At 45.6% G+C, this 21,377-nt stretch overlaps 1 protein-coding gene across 2 annotated transcripts; it reads left to right on the top strand.

Annotated features, from left to right (window-relative positions):
* Positions 1-12,075: 12,075 nt before the first annotated feature.
* On the top strand, positions 12,076-19,381 carry cisd2 (CDGSH iron sulfur domain 2). 2 transcript variants are annotated; one of them, XR_014569218.1, is made up of 4 exons: positions 12,076-12,267; positions 16,605-16,819; positions 18,139-19,160; positions 19,347-19,381. XR_014569218.1 is itself a non-coding variant. In XM_083764810.1 (3 exons), exons 1-3 carry the CDS (start codon positions 12,165-12,167, stop codon positions 18,229-18,231), a joined length of 411 nt encoding a protein of 136 aa, XP_083620936.1. In that variant the 5' UTR covers positions 12,076-12,164; the 3' UTR covers positions 18,232-19,375. The 2 variants fall into 2 exon arrangements, 1 of the variants encoding a protein (XP_083620936.1); XM_083764810.1 differs by having other exon boundaries at positions 18,139-19,375.
* The last annotated feature ends 1,996 nt before the right edge of the window (positions 19,382-21,377 follow it).

The raw sequence follows: 21,377 nt of genomic DNA, 5'->3' as shown, positions 1-21,377 counted from the left end.
ACAAAAACTGGATGAGGATGGAACCAGGAAAAGCACTACAAAGACTTGTTTATACTTATAGCCTATAGAAATATCACTTTTTTACAGGGGCCAGTTTCTTTGAGAAAGGAGTGATTGATTGATTGAAATATGTATTACATAGAATATAGAATTACAGTACATTTCAAGCACAACTCAATACAAAGACTGTTAACTGTGAGTGGACGACCCAATAAAGCATCACTTGTTTACAAGAGGGTCCACCAGGGAAGGATTAACCCCCACGAGGGACCCCCATAGGGCGCGTGCGCGCAACATTTTTGTGTTTTTCCGTGTTTTTATCATCTTTTTGACCTAAATGTAACAAAATCAAAATATTCAGGGCGTCAAACCCAGAACCATGCGGTCAAATTTCCCTGAAGGGCCCCTGAGAGCAAAGGGTCGCTGGGCCATCAAAACATTTAGAGACGTACAAATAGACAGTTTAAGGAGTCTAGGGAGTCTAGGGATTCACATTTATTAATGGCTGTTGGTAGGGTGTTTCACATTTTAGAGGCAATGAAAACATCCTTGGCAACAGGGAAAAGCCACTCAGCAAAGAGCACTGTCTGGGAGACACCAAAGGCTGAACTTTATGTAGGCTATAGGGCCTATAGCCTATAGGCCTCTGGCATTTAACTTTATGTAGGCTATAGGCCTCTGGCATTTAACTTTATGTAGGCTATAGGCCTCTGGCATTTACTTTATGTAGGCTATATGCCTCTGGCATTTAACTTTATGTAGGCTATAGGCCTCTGGCATTTAACTTTATGTAGGCTATAGGCCTCTGGCATTTAACTTTATGTAGGCTATAGGTCTCTGGCATTTAACTTTATGTAGCCTATAGGCCTCTGGCATTTAACTTTATGTAGGCTATAGGCCTCTGGCATTTAACTTTATGTAAGCTATAGGCCTCTGGCATTTAACTTTATGTAAGCTATAGGCCTCTGGTATTTAACTTTATGTAGCCTATAGGCCTCTGGCATTTAACTTTATGTAGCCTATAGGCCTCTGGCATTTAACTTTATGTAGCCTATAGGCCTCTGGCATTTAACTTTATGTAGGCTATAGGCCTCTGGCATTTAACTTTATGTAGGCTATAGGCCTCTGGCATTTAACTTTATGTAGCCTATAGGCCTCTGGCATTTAACTTTATGTAGGCTATATGCCTCTGGCATTTACTTTATGTAGGCTATATGCCTCTGGCATTTAACTTTATGTAGGCTATAGGCCTCTGGCATTTAACTTTATGTAGCCTATAGGCCTCTGGCATTTAACTTTATGTAGGCTATAGGCCTCTGGCATTTAACTTTATGTAGCCTATAGGCCTCTGGCATTTACTTTATGTAAGCTATAGGCCTCTGGCATTTACTTTATGTAGGCTATAGGCCTCTGGCATTTAACTTTATGTAAGCTATAGGCCTCTGGCATTTAACTTTATGTAGGATATAGGCCTCTGGCATTTAACTTTATGTATTGTAGGCTATAGGCCTCTGGCATTTAACTTTATGTAGGCTATAGACCTCTGGCATTTTTGCCAGAGATGTGACTGTTGTGAATGTGATTATGTGAACACACTCATCCGGTGACTGCAGAGAGATTTTGTTCCACCGTGTCTACTTTGTCATTTTAAAATGGTAGTTTTGTAATGTAAAAATCACACCTGTGTGAAGTGAGGGCCGCTCTTCTCAAAATGTGCATCCTCACTTTTGTCTTCAATGTTTGTCAGTCAATGGCATTCAATGTTTGTGTTATAGGACTTAGGAGGACACATTTTGGGTTACATAGCCTACACTAAAAGATGCCCCTGAAAGAGAGGAAAAGAGGTAAAAGAAGAAAGGTTGCCAGTGTGACAAAATGTACAGGACAAACTGCACATTCATAGAAGCTGTTTGATATGCATTTGTTTTTGTGTCATTTTGTCTTATATCAAGATACTGATAGCCTACAAATTAGGCTCGTAATAACAATCACATGAAGTATTTATAATCTAGTGAATTCAAAGGAGCTTTATTGGCATGATGTTGACAAAACATATGTTTACATTGCCAAAGCAAACGTGTCACAATACAATAAAAACAGTTGAAAAGGTATATACAGTTGGAAGAGGTAGGCAGCAGGCTACAGCATGTTGTAAACAGAGCTATGTCACATTACACACACACACACACACACACACACACACACACACACACACACACACACACACACACACACACACACACAGTCACACACACACACACAGTCACACACACACACACACACACACACACGCACACACACACACGCACACACACACACACACACACACACACACACACACACACACACACACACACACACACACACACACACACACACACACACACACACACACACACACACACACACACACACACACACACACACACACACACACACACACACACACACACACACACACACACACACACGTGCCAAGGTTTCGGGCGTCCAATCAGATAGCACCAACTCCTCTAACGTTCATTGGGCAAACGCTCTGACGTCACGGCCCAGGGACGCAGGTGCCATGTCCACTTATTATAAGCGACTTTGGGCTTGTTGTTTTCTGTAAAGTTGCTTGTAAATATTATGCAGGCTAGTTGCGGTTATTTGGAAGATTGTTTCTAATCTAAAGTGTACTAGCTGCTTATTTGGGCTTGTTTCCTAATGTCGTTTAAACCAGGGATTCTACAATTTACAATTTACAATTTAGGCATTTAGCAGACGCTCTTAATCCAGAGCGACTTACATTTAGGCAAGAACAAAAGCATGGGAATACATCACATAAAAGCATTTATCATGAAACATGCGTAAGCTAAGAAGGTAACAGTGGAATATCTATATGATGAAACTATACATACACTATACATAATAAACTATACATATTCACTACTATGCTATACATATGTACTATGGCGTGCTATGACTATATACAATACAATTATAGTGCTGTCTACATAACATGCTATAAGTCTAAGTCAAATGCTATTGTCACCCAACTAGGGCTCAATGATCATGTACCCCTGAGACACCACAAGCAGCAGGCAGGTCGTTATATAAAAGTAACAAAGTTTATTATATGCTCTGAGATAAAACAGGTAAGTATAAAAACATGTAACAGGAATCAATATAACACTATACAAGTGAAATACGTAAATGTATAGGTATATAGCAATGTGGCAATTTATACAGTATGACTAGTAATTATTAAAACGTAGCAATATAAATAGGCACTGTATTCTAGGCAAGCAACAATCACAAGCTCCTCTTAAATGCCCACCTCAGGAATCTGGATAAAGTACAGTGTTTGTTCCCACCCAATCTCCTAAGTCCTTAGTACATGCACGACCAACAAAAGATGCCACGGCAAATCAAGTGCACACAAACGATCACTGCAATAAGCCTATATCAAAATAGGATAACACTTCTATCGAAATCACAGCAGTAAAATACAACATGCGTGTTCACCAATAGGGGCGGTAGGAGACAGGTGAAGCCAACACTGAGAATATCCCACCCCTGTAAGCAGCCCTCTGAAGCCTGAATGACCGCTGTACCCAATGTACTGTACACTACAATAATACGTGCCACACCGTTAAGTTAGCAAATGCCCAATAATAATAGTAATAACTATAATAAACACTATCGCTTCCCAACTCACGGCCCCAGAGCCCAGATTGTCCGTCCTCCCTCGTGACGTCACTGTCTCTTATCCAACCGGGACTCCGAACGAGGCGAAGCCCCGTATGTGGCGTCGGTTGCCTGGCAACGAGAACTGTCAAGCGATGGTATGCGGAGCTGCGTTGACAGTTGGTTGTCGTTCCACGCTCCACGGCCGTGGACAGAAACTGAGGAGGAGGAAACAGACTCTGTAAGCGATGGTGGTAGGAAACAACGTAGCGTCACACTCACACAAAGTTGAGACTCGGATTGACCGTCCCTTTTAGGCCGAGTAGTCTGGCATATAGCAGTAAACCATCTGCGTCGGCGGTCCTCGAGGAGACGGCGGGCGATCAATGATATGCGGCCGGCGATCCAACGCTGTTCTGCGGCGTCCAGGACGGGGAGGCTGGGAAGGAGGATATGACTCGTCAGTGACAGTGAGCGAAGTTGAATATAGGACCACACTCACACAATGTTGCGGCTCGGATTGACCGTCCCTTTTAGGCAGAGTAGGCTGGCGTGTAACAAGGAAGCGGTCTGGTCAGGAGCTCGGCGTGTAGTCGGATGGGTGGCGTTGTTTCGTGTACGGCGTGGCATTCGGCGTGTCGGCGTCTGCGACCGTCTCTGTCTCAGCTCGGTTTTCTCTAGCGCGCTGCCGAATGCTTCCTCTCTTATACCCGGGTCCTCCAATAACGGTGCGACACCGCCTTCTCATTGTCTGTAGAAGGAAAGAGGACAAACGCAGCCCCACCCCTACAGTCCAACAGTGGCACGTACTTGCCAGCATAACATGTATTTCAGTTCAAGTTCATATTGTCTGTGTATATCATTCATTACAGTTAGTGTCCACAGGTGACAAACGCAGCCCCACCCCTACAGTCCAACAGTGGCACGTACTTGCCAGCATAACATGTATTTCAGTTCAAGTTCATATTGTCTGTGTATATCATTCATTACAGTTAGTGTCCACAGGTGACATAATTCCCCCCTACTTTGTCAGTGGTCGTCCCGACCACTAGAGTTGTCGAAACCGTAATGGAGGCATGCCAAAGTTGACTCGCCGAGAGCGGCGAAGGTCAGGTCCATTCAATTGACCCTTCCTTACATCATCCTGGCTCCTGCTTGGGTCCTCTTCAGGCTCTGGGGGGTGAGACGTCCCACCCACCAAACTACGGGCACCGCTTAACCCCTCCCTATTCAAAACAGCCCCCTCGTTAATGACCAACCTGCTAGGACCTGCTTGGGCGGGCTCAGGAGAACTTGGGGCATCTACCTGTTCATGGGCAGGGGCAAAAGGGGCCTCATCTAATGGGGGAACGGGCAGTACTGGGACCTCTGGGGTAGGGGGACCAGGAGGGCCAGGGGCGTCTGCCAGTTCAGGAGCAGGAGGCGCAAGGGGCTCTTCTAATAGTGGAATGGGCACTGTTCTGACATCAGGGCCAATGGGTCCTACCTCAAGCTCGACTTGGGTAGGTTCGGGGGGTGGAATCAGGGGTACTACTGGGCAGTTGGGAACTGTTCGGGCAGTAAGGTTGGATGCAGACCATGGGAGCAGGGGGATAGTGGGGCTGTTGGATTCCCCTGGGGGTTCTTGTGGACGGTTGTGGGGTTCGGGTTCCTCTGGCCTCTCCCCAATGTCTGCGGGGCATGGCCGCAGATTGTTGCGGTGGAGGGTACGAGTGGGGCCCCCCCTGCCTTCAGGCCGAATGACGTAAACTGGTTGTTCAGGACGTAACTGTGAGAGGATCACATAGGGATCTGGAACCCAGCGTGGGGCGAGCTTCCCTTGGGCGCGCCGCCGGAAGTTTCTCACCAGGACACGTTCACCTGGCAACAAAGGGAGTGCTCGGGCCTTCTTGTTGTAGCGGGCTTGGTCCCAGGCCTGGCGCTGGGAAGCATTGGTCTTCACCCGTGCATAAGCAGCTGTCAAGCGGTCATGGTGACTCTGCACCCATCCTTCCAGGGAGTCCCTTTGTTGCGGGGGAGATACCTCATGAAGCAGGTCAATGGGTAGTCTGGCATGTCGGCCGAACAAGACGTAGTGCGGTGTCATCCCCGTGGACGCATGTGTCGAGTTGTTGTAGGCTTGAACCAGAAAAGGTAGCTGCTGATGCCACAGGGGTTGGACTTCAGGCTCCAACGTGCTCAGCAGGCCGATTAGGGTTTTGTTGAACCGTTCACAAGTCCCATTCCCCTGGGGATGGTAAGGTGTGGTTCGACTCTTTGTGCAGCCATAGAGGTCACAGAGTTGTCGCATCAGGATGGACTCAAAGGCAGGTCCCTGGTCTGTCACAAACCTCTCGGGACAACCGAACGGTTGGATCAATGCTGCCCACAGTGCCTTCACTGTAGCTGCCGCTGTCTGGTCTTTGGTTGGCACTGCAAATGCGTAACGGGAAAACAAGTCAGTTATGACCAGTATGTATGGGTAAGTGTCATTAGGCCTGCCCAGGGACAAGTAGTCCAGACCCACCACCTCAAAGGGGTAGCTGCTCTGAACGGACATCAACGGGGCCCGAGGCTCTGTTCCTGCTTTACTCACTGCACATCTTGGACAGTCCGCAGTCCAAACTCGGACATCCTTTCCCATACCCGACCAGAAGAACCGCCGGCGCAGGATGGACACCACCTTCTCTGCACTGGAGTGGCCTGCTGCTTGATGGTACTCTTTCCAGAGTGCATGCGTTCTGGCAGCAGGGACTATCAGCTGGTATGCCAGGGTCTTAGTGTCTGGCTCCTCCCAAACGCGCACCAGTAGGTCCTCGCGTAGGTCCAGATGATCCCACTCCTGCAACAGTTTAGACAGGTAGGGAGATAAACAGCGGCGAATGTCTCGGGATGGGGGCTCACCGGTTCCCAGCCATTCGCGGATCTGGCCCAACTCTGCATCCTGCTGCTGCCATGCTCTCCAGAGCGTTGTCTCTGGGGGGTTTGTGCTGGTAGGACGATCCTGTACCGATTCCTCTGCAGGGCCAGCCGGAACCTCCACAGCCTGAGCCACTGCAGTAAGAGTCTCTGGTAGTCTGGACAACAGGTCTGCGTTTTTGTTGGCGGTGCCAGGGCGGTACTTGATGTCGAAGGAGTAGTTGGCGAGTTGAGCAGCCCACCTCTGTTCGACCGCTCCTAGCCGGGCTGTGTTCAGGTGTACTAGGGGGTTATTGTCAGTGTAGATGGTAAACTGTGCCCCCCACAGGTAGTCTTTGAACTTGTGAGTCACTGCCCAATTAAGGGCCAGTAATTCCAACTTGAAGGAGCTATAGTTCTGGTCGTTGCGTTCGGTGGGGTTAAGGCTGCGGCTGGCATAGGCGATGACCCTTTCTTGTCCTTCCTGCACCTGAGATAGCACTGCCCCCAAGCCCTCCAAGCTGGCATCGGTATAGACCTTGAAGGGTTGGGAAAAGTCTGCAAAGGCCAAGATGGGGGCACTCAGGAGGGTCTGCTTCAGCTGCTCAAAGGCCCTCTGACAGTCGGGTGTCCAATTCACGGGGACAGAAGGGCGACCGGTCACCCCTTGCAGCAGATGATTCAGCGGGGCGGCAATCCGGGAGAAAGCCTTGATAAATCTCCTGTAGTAGCCTACAAAGCCAAGGAAGGAGCGGACCTGCTTCACTGTGGTCGGGACCGGCCAGTTGTCGACAGCTTGGGTTTTCTCCGGGTCTGTAGAAACCCCCTCCGCACTGACCACATGTCCAAGGTAGGTCACCCGGCGTCTAAAGAGCTTGCATTTCCCTGGTTGGAGCTTTAGGCCGTGGTCCTGTAGGCGTTGAAATACTTGCTCTAGATGCTTAAGGTGGCTCTGGAAGTCAGGAGAATACACGATCACATCATCCAAGTAAATGAGCAGATGGTCGTGTACCTGTCCCCCCAAGCAACGCTGCATGAGCCGCTGGAAGGTGGCGGGCGCGTTGCAGAGCCCAAAAGGCATTCTCTCGAACTGGTAGAGGCCCAACGGCGTGGTGAAAGCAGTCTTTTCTTTGTCTTCCGGAGCCACCTCCACCTGCCAATATCCACTGGCCAGATCCAGGGTACTGTACCAGGCTGCCTGTGTCAAACTGGTGAGGGACTCCTCGATCCTGGGCAAGGGGAAAGCATCTTTGTGGGTGACGGAATTTAGTTTGCGGTAATCGACACAGAAGCGCCAGGAGCCGTCCTTCTTGCGCACCAATACCACCGGTGCTGCCCAGGGACTAGAGCTTTCTGTGATCACCTTGCTGTCGATCATGCTCTGCAGCAGCAGCCGCAGCTCGGCATACAGTTTAGGGGGGACAGGGCGGTACCGTTCTCGGATAGGGGGTGCCTCTGCAGTGGGGATTTGATGATGGACGGCGGCAGTGTGGCCAAAGTCCTCCTCGTGAGCGGCAAAGACATGCGTCCACTGACTTAGGAGGGTGGTGAGCTGTCCTTGTTGCTCCGTGTCCAAGCCGTCTCCCTCCAACTTCAAGGCTGGGTGGTCAGCAATAGGTGTGTGGGTCACGGATCGGACATCTACTTCCAGCACCCCAGGTTCTGTGTCTGTGATCACAAGCTCCTTTGCTCCATGGACCTCTAGGGGGTCGATTCGGGACACTACAGCCAGTGCCTGCTTCTGTGGGAGATGGACAGGAGAGGGGTTTGGGTTACAGACTCGAAGAGGCACCTTCCCTCCACGGACCCAGCTCAAAGTCCTCGCAATCCGCCAGCTGCGCTCCTCCATGCCCTGGCCATCAGGGAGGTCCTCCACCAGCACGGGACAGTCCTCCCCACCCAGGGCCTGAGGTACGTAGGCCCAGACGATCATCTCGGACTCTGGCGGGACCAAGATGGGTGCCTGTCGCTCCAGTTTGGCCACGCCTTGGGCTACCTCTTGGGTGGGGGTGACCTGTATTCTTCTGCAGATGGTGAACGCCTTTTCCCATGCTTTCCTGGCAGCTGGGGAGAAGAGGGACTTGAAAGCAGCCTGCCCCGGATGGCCTTGCTTGAACAGGGCCTCCCAGCACTCGGACATCACGTTCATGCCTAGCAGTCCATGGTCAGTGTTCATACAGTCATCTTTAACAATTACGATGCCCCGGCCCGGCACCTCTATCCCTCCGATAGTAAAGTCCATGACTGCATACCCTATATAAGGGATCTGTAGGCCGTTAGCCGCTCTCAGAGTCAACCAGGAGAGATCTTCTACTCCCAGCATCACAGCATCACCGAAGCAACGCTTGAACAGGGACTGGCTGAACAAAGTCACTTGAGAGCCGGTGTCCAGGACACAAGGGACCTTCTCCCCACGTATAAGGACCTCGACCTCTGGGCAGCGGCCAACCATCACAGACTGTTCTGGGGACTCTAAAGGTGTTCCCATTCCAGTCACTCGCCCTACAGTGACTGGCGGGACTGAAAACCCTGGGTGGGCGTTGCCCTGCGGGAGCAGTAACGTTGGACGTGCCCTGCTTCCCCACAGTCCCGGCAGATAGGACGACCTTGGTCATCCCACTGGTAGTCTCGTGACTCTTGGGAGTCAGGACGCCTGCGTCGGCTGGACGGTGGTGCAGCGGCGGGCCTGCCCCACTGAGGTGTTGGCGCAGGGTTCGGTTGGGGGTTGGATAACTGCCCCCGGATCTCATCGACGATTGTCTTGCCCAGCAGCGTCACCTGGTCATGTATCTCCTGTTTCAGTTCAGCCCGGAGGGACTCTTTTAGCTGCTGCAGTTGGGACTGTGGTTCGGGTACAGGGGGCTGGGGTGTAGCTCGAGCCTGGCAGATCATAGCCTCGCTCCCTTGGGCCTTTCCCTCCTTCTCCAGGAACTTGGCCTCCCTGCAGACGGCATCGAAGGTGAGGTTTGGGGTTCGCCGCAGGTGGCGCTGTAATTCTTGCTTCACAGACCCTTCCCCAAGTCCTCTGGAAAACTGTGACCTCAATACTCCATCTGCAGGTCCAGCATGGACCGGGTCACTCCTCTGCCACCTATGGAAACACTCACGGAGACGAAGGATGAAGTCATCAACCCCCTCCCCCACTGCCTGCTTACAATCAAAGTACTCCTCTCGGAGGGTCTCCACTGAACGGTGGTCTCCGTACTTTTGACTTAGGACCTCTAAGATCTTCTGGTCAGAGTCTCTATCCGCATGGGGGAGCAGCAGGGCCTCTCTATGGGCACCGCCCTCTAGGGTACTCAACAGGAAGTCTACTTTCTGTTGGGGGGATAGCATCTGAGCCCGTAAGAAGGATTCAACCTGAGCCCGCCACTGACTAAACCTAACCGCCCCTCCCCCTCCACTGAATTTGGGAACCCAGGAAGCCCCCATGAACCAGGGCATCATAACTGCATTCATGCCTGCATTACGTACTGGTTCTGTTCCGTCAAGAGCTAGGTTTAAAGGTTCGTTTACATTTTCATCGTCGGCCATACTGTTGTGGGTGTCAGGGGTCCTGCCGACTGCGCCAAACTTGTGTCACCCAACTAGGGCTCAATGATCATGTACCCCTGAGACACCACAAGCAGCAGGCAGGTCGTTATATAAAAGTAACAAAGTTTATTATATGCTCTGAGATAAAACAGGTAAGTATAAAAACATGTAACAGGAATCAATATAACACTATACAAGTGAAATACGTAAATGTATAGGTATATAGCAATGTGGCAATTTATACAGTATGACTAGTAATTATTAAAACGTAGCAATATAAATAGGCACTGTATTCTAGGCAAGCAACAATCACAAGCTCCTCTTAAATGCCCACCTCAGGAATCTGGATAAAGTACAGTGTTTGTTCCCACCCAATCTCCTAAGTCCTTAGTACATGCACGACCAACAAAAGATGCCACGGCAAATCAAGTGCACACAAACGATCACTGCAATAAGCCTATATCAAAATAGGATAACACTTCTATCGAAATCACAGCAGTAAAATACAACATGCGTGTTCACCAATAGGGGCGGTAGGAGACAGGTGAAGCCAACACTGAGAATATCCCACCCCTGTAAGCAGCCCTCTGAAGCCTGAATGACCGCTGTACCCAATGTACTGTACACTACAATAATACGTGCCACACCGTTAAGTTAGCAAATGCCCAATAATAATAGTAATAACTATAATAAACACTATCGCTTCCCAACTCACGGCCCCAGAGCCCAGATTGTCCGTCCTCCCTCGTGACGTCACTGTCTCTTATCCAACCGGGACTCCGAACGAGGCGAAGCCCCGTATGTGGCGTCGGTTGCCTGGCAACGAGAACTGTCAAGCGATGGTATGCGGAGCTGCGTTGACAGTTGGTTGTCGTTCCACGCTCCACGGCCGTGGACAGAAACTGAGGAGGAGGAAACAGACTCTGTAAGCGATGGTGGTAGGAAACAACGTAGCGTCACACTCACACAAAGTTGAGACTCGGATTGACCGTCCCTTTTAGGCCGAGTAGTCTGGCATATAGCAGTAAACCATCTGCGTCGGCGGTCCTCGAGGAGACGGCGGGCGATCAATGATATGCGGCCGGCGATCCAACGCTGTTCTGCGGCGTCCAGGACGGGGAGGCTGGGAAGGAGGATATGACTCGTCAGTGACAGTGAGCGAAGTTGAATATAGGACCACACTCACACAATGTTGCGGCTCGGATTGACCGTCCCTTTTAGGCAGAGTAGGCTGGCGTGTAACAAGGAAGCGGTCTGGTCAGGAGCTCGGCGTGTAGTCGGATGGGTGGCGTTGTTTCGTGTACGGCGTGGCATTCGGCGTGTCGGCGTCTGCGACCGTCTCTGTCTCAGCTCGGTTTTCTCTAGCGCGCTGCCGAATGCTTCCTCTCTTATACCCGGGTCCTCCAATAACGGTGCGACACCGCCTTCTCATTGTCTGTAGAAGGAAAGAGGACAAACGCAGCCCCACCCCTACAGTCCAACAGTGGCACGTACTTGCCAGCATAACATGTATTTCAGTTCAAGTTCATATTGTCTGTGTATATCATTCATTACAGTTAGTGTCCACAGGTGACAAACGCAGCCCCACCCCTACAGTCCAACAGTGGCACGTACTTGCCAGCATAACATGTATTTCAGTTCAAGTTCATATTGTCTGTGTATATCATTCATTACAGTTAGTGTCCACAGGTGACACTATCTAAGCCAATTCTCACACATTCCATTCTCATGTCAAGGACCGATTTGTCAAATGTTAAAATGTTTCCAAAAATATTCCACATTTGTCATTTTCAAATAGCCTAGTAGTTCAGGCTTTATTTTGGGCTTAATTTTCATGGACCCGGTTGCTTATTTCTCTCACACATCGTGGCAACCCTGATTGCGCCTATTCTCCAACGGACGTTGCGTTACGTTGTGGTCGTGTCCACGTTTCACCACGGCCACTGTACGCACGGAGGCTTTACACCAAAATAAGCGCAGTGACGTAGAGCAGCCTGAGGGAACCATACTCAAATGTGAAACTTTCTAGCTGAGTAGCTGTACTTGTCTTCACCCTAGTAGAACTATTATATTATTATCCAACCATGGTGTTAGAATCCATATGCAGGATCATTAAAGTCCAGCTTCCAGCCTACCTCAGGAAGCTGCCTCTACCGGAGTCCATAGGAGGATTCACACAGTTAACAGGTAACTATATGTACAGTATGTTGTTACAATGTTGCTACGGTTGTCCTCTGATCTGTGATCTCCGTACTGGAGACATTGTATCAACGCTCTTTCTTTACCAAAATGTTACAATGTTGCTACGGTTGTCCTATGATCTCATCATGTCGGTACTATAGTGGACATCATACTTTCTTTACCAAATGTTGTCACAATGTTGCTACGGTTGTCCTCTGGCTCTGATCTTAGCCCAACATTTAGACGAGAGTCTAAATGTCTGGGCTACTTTGATCTCATCTTCGTACTGGAGAGACATTGTATCAAAACCCTCTTTCTTTACTAAAATGTTGTTACAATTAATGTTGCTACGGTTGTTAACTCTGATTTGATCTCATCACCTCGGTACTATAGTGGACATATTGTATCATACTTTCTTCACTAAATGCTGTTTGTGTGTGTGTGTGTGTGTGTGTGTGTGTGTGTGTGTGTGTGTGTGTGTGTGGTGCAGTAATGAGCAGGAGTTCACATTATGAATTGTGTCCAGACAGACAGATCTGTCTGTCTGATAGTTTTATTCCAAATCAATCTCACTACTTCCTTTAAAGTTATATACATAGTGAATTGTTATTAAATTATGACCTTAATAACAGCTTCAATGTATGAATCACATATTATTGCTGCTCACTCTTTCTTATTCTCCCAATGGTATACAGTACACTACCGTTTTTCAGTCCTTGAGTAGGCCTACTGTGTCAAACGTAGCTCCCTTGCGTTCTTTGATAGCTGTATCATGTCCAAAATTAAGCAATGTCTGTTCCTTAACTAAAAACCTGCCAGGTGAGTATGCTGCTGTCCCAGACCCACCACTGCATAAAGACAAAAGCAGACATTTGCATCCCTATGGGGGGTCACTCTACTGAATGGGCACAGTGGTGACTAGCCCTGGTCCAAGGCGAGCCTCTCTCTGACGCCCTGTGGAAGTACCTTCCACAGCCCTCTGGTCATATTTCCACTCCCGTGCGCTGTTTTTCTAATACCAGCAAATAAACAAAACGACGAAACCACTCACCGAAACAAAGCCTGCTAGACCTTGGTAAAAGTCTATTCTCGAACCTGGGAAGCGTCTCAGGTCCCCAGTTTCTCTCTAAAATGCACTTTGTGCCATTTTACAATTTACAATTTACAATTTAGGCATTTAGCAGACGCTCTTAATCCAGAGCGACTTACAATAATCAAGAACAAAAGCATGGGAATACATCACAAAAGTATTTATCATAAAACATGCGTAAGCTAAGAAAGTAACAGTGGAATATCTATATTATGAGACTATACATATAAACTATATATATACTACTATGCTATACATACGTACTATGGCGTGCTATGACTATATACAATGCAATTATAGTGCCGTCTACATAACATGCTATAAGTCTGTATCAGATGCTATCTAAGTCTACAGAAATGCTATCTAAGGGGGTAGGGTAAGTGCTATGGGCCATGATGGAGTCTAAAAAGGTGGGTTTTCAGACTACGGCGGAAGATTGGGAGTGATGCTGCAGTTCTGACTGCAATGGGAAGTGCATTCCACAGTTTTGGAGCCAGAAGGGAGAAGAGTTTGGGACGTGTGGAGCGTTGTCCCGGCGTTTTTAGTGAGGGTACTTCCAGCTTCCCTGCGTTGGCTGATCTGAGTGCGCGGGAGGGTTTGTAGGGTTCAATCATACTTGCAAGATATGGGGGAGCCCATAACGCAATGTACCCTGAATTTAACAACGGTAACGCTATCCTACACTCGCGAACCGCCAGGATCACATTACTGGCGGTAGATCTATGTTGTATTGTTTAGACTGAGACAGACAGCTATGTTGTATGGTTTAGAGACAGACAGCTATGTTGTATGGTTTAGAGACAGTCAGCTATGTTGTATGGTTTAGAGACAGTCAGCTATGTTGTATGGTTTAGAGACAGACAGACAGCTATGTTGGTGTGAAGAAGAAGAGGAGGCAGAGGACAGGGTGAGATGGAGGCAGATGATTCGCTGTGGCGACAGAGGACAGGGTGAGATGGAGGCAGATGATTCGCTGAGGAGGCAGAGGACAGGGTGAGACGGAGGCAGATGATTCGCTGTGGCGATCGAACCCCTGAAGGGAAAAGCCAAAAGGAAAAGAAGATGAGGATTGTAACCATAGAACAGGAAATGAAGTCATTCAACAGCTCACTGTGTGAGTTAGAGATACTGTAGGCCTACTGCTCTTCAGATCAGTGGCCTTGTGGTTGAGTGTCCTCCCCGGCCGGGTCATACCAAAGACTATCACATGAGACCCAATGCCTCCCTGCTTGGCACTCAGCATCAAGGGTTGTATTGGGTGTAAGTCCCTGCGACATACTAGCGTCATGTCCAGGGAGTGTACTTGTACTCACGCTACAGAAACAGGAGATAGGCTCCTGCCTTATGGGCCTCATGGCTCGGCAAGGCTACTTACTTAAGTGCTCTTGGACAGCAGTGTACTTTCCTCACGTGTGTCCACAGTACGCAAGTGTGTCCACAGTACAGTACGCAAGTGTGTCCACTGTCCACAGTACAGTACGCAAGTGTGTCCACAGTACAGTACGCAAGTGTGTCCACAGTACAGAACATTGTAGGATTGCAGAGGGATTGCATATGCCGGTTCCTGAATTGATTTTGTGACCTAAGGGAGAGAGAGCTGCTAGAATTGACATTTGGAAATATTGTAATGAAATAAAAAAGATAATTTGATAGATGAGAGGATAATTTCTCATCTGGACGAGCTGAGGAGGCATGGGCAGTCCCCGATTCGCTTGACCTTTGGTTACAAAGTGTCAAATTCCGCCTATTAATAGCCCCAAAAAAACCCCAATGCTGAGCAATGCTCTGTGAACTGTGCTGTGACAAGTGATGCAGGAACGGTCACCATAAAACCAATGGTTTTCAACCAATGGTCCTTGAGGGGGTTCCAGGTGGTCCCCCAGCTAAATGATGAAGTGTTGGTAACCATGGACACCTATAGATCTTTAAGAGTTAAATTACTTCTTGTAAATTACTTAATTTACAAGAAGTCTGCACAATTAGATAACGTCATGATAATTAATATTTTGATCATCGTTTGCCTGTTATCTCTCCTAATGGTACCAACAAAAATACAGCGTGGAACTGTGGACAAAATCGTATCGAACGATAACAAAACATTGGGGCTAAATGTCATCAAATGGTGGGTTTTGGCTCAAATGCTGAATAAATAATGGACCTTGATGTGAAATGAGTTGAAAACCACTCTCACAAATTAATAAATTATGGGTCTCTGAGATCCGTTCCATCCATGCATCATAAAATATTTTGAGAATTGAGACGGACAAGGCATGCAAGATTTTTGGAAACCTTGAATAATTTCTGTGCGAGGATTAATTTCAAATGGCTTTGAAGTTAGGAGATGCCTGAAGTGTTTTGTGTATAGCCTAGTCACGAGTGTTTTTTTTTAAATTCTAGATGAGTTAATTGAAATGCCCGTCGTCAATTTTAGACAAATCTATTATAGCTTATCTTGAAATATGATTATTGATAATATTATATTCCCTAAATTTGATAATTATAATTATATTACGTACTCAGTAGGCAGGATTCAACTAATTGCAGGCAAACAGTTTATTTGACTAAAGTCCAAGCTGAGGTACAAAAGAAAAGGGGATGATGGAAATTAGAATTCCGCACCAAAAGTCAGAGTACACTGGTACAGGGTTATTTCAGGGCAGAACCATGTCGGAGGGAGGCTGGGAAAATGACTTGAAGCAAGTTAAAACGATACTGCCTGAGGTTAGGTGAAACAGTGGGGGTGACTAAACTGGAATGATTAGGACAGATTTGAGGAGTTTCACCCGGAGATGTGGATCTCTGGAATGAGGGGGGAGGGCAGGCGTCAGGTGTAAGCTGCTTGACTAATAATTGTGCCTTTCACATGGAAATAAACCCTCACAAAAATATGCAGTAATCCTGGTCTCTAAATTGCCTGATGGATGTGAAAGGAACTGGTTGGAATACGTGTTCCTTCCATGCGCTACGTCCAACCAGGGAACCCCCCCCCCCCGTCAGGTGAAAATAAGTGCCTTGGAGACAACTAACATTGTAACAATATGACAAAGGTAAATGGATCCTTTGCATCTTGTCTGTCTACCACTCTACTTGTCCCATGGCCACAGGTCTTTGGTGGGTGACATACAATTTACAATTTAGACATTTAGCACTTAGCAGACGCTCTTAATCCAGAGCGACATCTTTCATACATAGTGCGGCATCTTAATGTGGCCCTCTTTGTGTAAACATTGTGTGCTTGTTCTATCTGTCTTAGTGTCAGAGTGGCTCCGGTTGCTGCCTCTCCTGGGTATCCTGACCTTGCTGGGCTACCTGTCCATTCGACCCTTCTTGCCCAAGAAGAAGAAGCAGAGGGACAGTCTCATCAACCTGAAGATCCAGAAAGAGTGTCGTAAAGTGGTCAACGAGATCGATATAGAGGACTTGAACACCGGCAACATCTGCTACTGTCGCTGCTGGCGCTCCAAAACGGTAAGTTATACACAACAAGGACCACTTCACCACTTTTCAACGGGAGCGTACCTATGTTCCCCACCATGCAAAAAAGGTTCTTTGTTCCCCATTTAGAATAAACTTAAACCTAAACCAGAAACCTTACCTAGTAATTTTAGTAATTCTAGTAAGACTAAAAGTATTTTAGCAACTTAGTCTTAGTGTTACCTTTAGTAGCAAATTCTGATTTAAGCTCAGTCTTTGAACAATCCATTGAACTTTAGGCCTGCCTAGGCTACTTAAACTATCTAGTCTTAGCCAACAAAAAAACACTGGCATAACATAAACTAAAACATATTGCTCAGACTCTTCAACAAAGATGGCAAAAACAAACATTCTTTGTTCTGTACTTATGCATACAATTGTATACAAAATACTGAAGTCCTTAAACCTAACCCTAAATAGAAACTGCAGGCTCTCTAGTCCTGAAAAGTTGCAATGCGAAAATGGAAGCCATCGTTCTCACGATGATAAAAATCTAAACATTTTTGTAAAAAACATCTTGTTAAAAAAAACATCTGCCTAATGATGATGTCACTGTTGGATGGGATTCTAAACTGCCCAGAACCCTCCTCTGAGACACAGACTGAGTATAGAAAAAAATCATGCAATTTTATCATGATTATTAGTGAGGATCTATTAAGATAAGTTGAAAAGTGGTGAAGTTGTCCTTTAAGTGTTCTTGCAAATTGATTACATAGTTGTAGCCGCAATTTGCAACACTAGATTTGTTTATAATGGGATGAGATGAATCTAGAGTTGCAATACCCTCCATTGACTCCCCATTCATACAAACCGAATGTCCGATCTGCTTGTATGAAACGACGTTAAACTCACCAACATTACTGTAGGGCAAGCTTGAATTATCCTCGTTCAATCGGCAAAGCGTTTGTTTCCTAAAACTCCACCGTAGACATGTTATGAGCTACAAGAAAGTATTGTAGTTTGGAAGCGCTCGTCAAAGTCACTGAACCGCCCTGCGTTCCACCTGTTTTGAATTTGCAGATAATGCAGGAGGCAGCAGCACGACCCGCTAATAAAAATGAGTGCTTCCAAAGTCCAACACAAATATCTACAGAAAGTAGCTCGTAACATGTCTACGGTGGATTTGTATGAAACAAACACTTGGCGTGATAATATTCTGCTTCCTAATTTAGAACTTGTGTTAACAACTCAAGGAAAATATAATAAAATATATGTATATAATGTATTATTATTACTACAGTATTAAACCACTTTCAATCAATTCAGCTAATGATTACTCTTCAGCTAATATGTTGAATTCTTTCTGTTTTCAGTTTCCGGTTTGTGACATGTCGCACATAAAGCACAATGAGCTAACTGGCGACAACGTGGGGCCACTCGTACTCAAAAAGAAGATGGTTCGCTAGTACGTTTGCCTTAATTTCTTACAAAACATTTTCTTCCTTTTCGTTTTGTTTGTGTGTTTAGAAAAGGTTTGTTTTCTATATTTGCAGATGTTTGTGTTTGTGCTGATGAGTGCATAATTGATCCTGCATAGTGTTGTACACCATTTATGTCACACACTCCCCAGTTCTACATTGAGAAAATGTTTTTGTTGTTCGTTAATGATAGTGAGTGTGCAATGATAACCATGGGTCCGAACTTGTTACAGCAGTGGTTCCCAAAGTAGGGTCCTTGAGGGAGTTCCAGGGGGTACCCAGCTAAATGATAGCTAGGAACCAAATGGATGAGGGGCACGGTGGCACAGTCGGTAGCCTGATGGAGGGGAAAGGAACTGGTCGGAATAACGTCTTCCTTCCACGCGCTACGTCCGGGAAATCCCCCCCCCCCCCTGTCAGGTGAAAAGAAGCAGCTTGGACTCCTCATGCATAGAAGGAAACATGAGGTCAGTCCGCTGCCCACCCAGGTTGTCAGAGGACTAGTTGGCTGTCCAATTCATTTTAGTTACTCTTATGTTTTTGTTTTTTAAATTAATAATTTCATGGAAAGTTGGAATCGTGTTAGAATCGTGATCTCAATTCTTGTGGAGGAAAAGCGAGATTCACATTTGAGCGAGAATCGTTTCCGTTTCGGAACTATTTCAGATGTTTGTTCAGTTACTGTATGTGCCTGCATTGGTTCACTTGATGTTCAATAGCCATTTCTACTGTGGTTACAGTCAGAACTTTGCACTGTGTTGCTGTATAGATGTCAATTTAGGAGTCTTGGATTCAATCACCTGTTTGAAAACCATCTGGGACCACTCTAGGAATATTTTGTATTACTGTTATTATTAATTGCCATCATGGCATTAATAGCAATGAAGTAACCATCACTAATGTAACCACCCTGTACTGTACTGTACTATACGCCAACATATACTGTATTCCAAATCCTGCCTGGTGTTAAGAATAAAATGTTGAGAATTACAACAAAAAAATCCCACCTTTTACGCACAATTCATGGAATGTATTTGACCAAGCATTCATTTCAGCGCTTTAGATCGTTGGACTATTACCGGTACAATTGTGTATTCTGTCAGCTGCTAGACTGTTTAGCCTGATGATTCATATTCTGGTTTTAGGACACGACAAGCAAAGAGATATGAATCTCTTTGCTTGTCGTGTCCTAAAAAACTTTGCGTACGCTCGCAAAGTTTAAACCATGAAATATTCTTTTAAGTTTTACTTTATTTTTCCCATCCAAAGTTCATGTTTTAGGTGTAGTAGGAGTGGACTATAGTAAATAACAAAGACATTGCCGTAATGTTTTGTTAAAAAAAAAACTTTTAACCACTTGTTCGAAAAAAAAAATATATATATATAAATGAACAACAACCTAAAACATGAACCTTCGTTGAAAAACAAAGTTGTCCTTTAATATGTTGTAATGTAATATGTATGTTCATTGCCTTTATTCAACCATTTGCCTTGAGAATGTTCAACTTAAGCAGAATCCAATTATGTGTAAGTATTTAACATCAATATGTGCCTGTCTGACTCCCCTTGTGTTATCATCATCAATGTCAAAACGACTGTTCATTTGCCTTCCTGTTGAAAAAAACGTATACAATCACCCTCATTCTTGATCAATGTTGTATAAAGGTGAGAATAATCTGTCAGATCTATATTTTCATAATTAACAATAATAAAGTCCTTTCATTGCTCGTGTTTTATAAGAGACAATGGCCTGGTTTATGTTCTTGACGCATATGTGTCACCTTATAGATTTTAATCATTATTTTTAAACTTTAGCTGTTGAAAAAATAGCAGATCTACAAGCTCGTAGCGCAGCACTATTTATTTTTAAATAGTGAAAATGTGTGCAAATCTTTGAATATATATTCTTTCAGAGCGAACGTTTTTAACACATCTTTGCTTCTGGGGGTGTCCCTGGAACAACATATTTTCAAATGGGGTCGGCGGCAAAATGCATATCGTTGCTGTCCGGAGGAAACCTCATAACTTTTTTCAGGACTGAATAGTATACTTTTAAGGAAATTAAGAAAACCATATTTCTTTAAATGAAGCAATACTGCCTCATGAAAGTTGGTGTTGTGACTTTAGATATTGTCAATTACTTGCATGAGAAGGAGAGAGGTGGTGGAATTAGTTGTTTTTGTTTGAGGGTCTAATGGAGTTAAGAGGTTTTGTCCAATGCGTGTTTTACTACTTTACATTTGTTCAATATTTTCGAAACAACACACAGACGTAAAGGGTGTTCAATAGCCCTGATTCACCTCAAAAATGTAGTTATGTTTCCTCCGGACAGCAACGATATAATGTTCCGGGTCCTTGACGTGAAATAGTTTGAGTGCCACCGATTATAGAAACATGATTTAGAAGACATTTAGCAGAATCAGTTCCCAGGTATAAATGTGGTAACCTTTTGAGAGACAAAGGAGAATAGTAGCAGTGTTGGAGGCAAGTTCTAATTAAAGTACCATTTAGAATTGACCAGGTGATATGAATATAATTTAATATGGAGGGTTAGGGTCTAACTGATTAATTTAATGTGTGATTCAGATGTACTGTAAATTAGATTGATGGCTATGGAGTGCTCAGGTTCAATATACTGTACATACAAATTGCAAACACAGCAACAAATTATTCCATGTATTCGTAACAATTTATTGCTAAAATCATTTTTTTAAAGATTTGTCTTCTTGTATAAAACTAAACAGAATTCTATTCACACCATTCAAAACAGCTAAAACAGGAGGCCATATCAATGCAATAAAACAAAAAAAATAACAGCCGATTTCACAACAGTTCACAATGTATACAAACAATACAAAAGAAAGACATAAATAGAAAAAATCTTTTTGATGGTTTGGTTTTACAGATTGTTGTAGGTGTCAATCTTTAATGACGTATTGACAGGGTCTTCTTTCTTTTAGGTTTTATGACCTCAATTGCACCCACACAACCTGAGCTTTGAACATTCAGAGGATGTTCTGTGGTTTTCTCTGCCTGTTCTGAACTTTTGAGCTGTAATGAAAACAGGCAAGATCCCTCAACAGTGACATCTGCTGGCAAATTGTTGTATCATATATGGGATTTGTGGACTGTTG

Source organism: Protomyctophum parallelum (genome assembly GCF_964188405.1).
Source record: "Protomyctophum parallelum genome assembly, chromosome: 5".
Lineage (NCBI taxonomy): Eukaryota > Metazoa > Chordata > Actinopteri > Myctophiformes > Myctophidae > Protomyctophum > Protomyctophum parallelum.
This window is presented reverse-complemented; position numbering and strand designations above follow the sequence as displayed.

Excerpts from the sequence above, each read along its gene's own strand:
- cisd2 (XM_083764810.1), top strand. The coding sequence starts at position 12,165 with ATGGTGTTAGAATCCATATGCAGGATCATTAAAGTCCAGCTTCCAGCC. Across the intron at positions 12,268-16,604 it reads AGGATTCACACAGTTAACAG|TGTCAGAGTGGCTCCGGTTG; the intron begins GTAACTATATGT and ends TATCTGTCTTAG. Across the intron at positions 16,820-18,138 it reads GCTGCTGGCGCTCCAAAACG|TTTCCGGTTTGTGACATGTC; the intron begins GTAAGTTATACA and ends TTCTGTTTTCAG.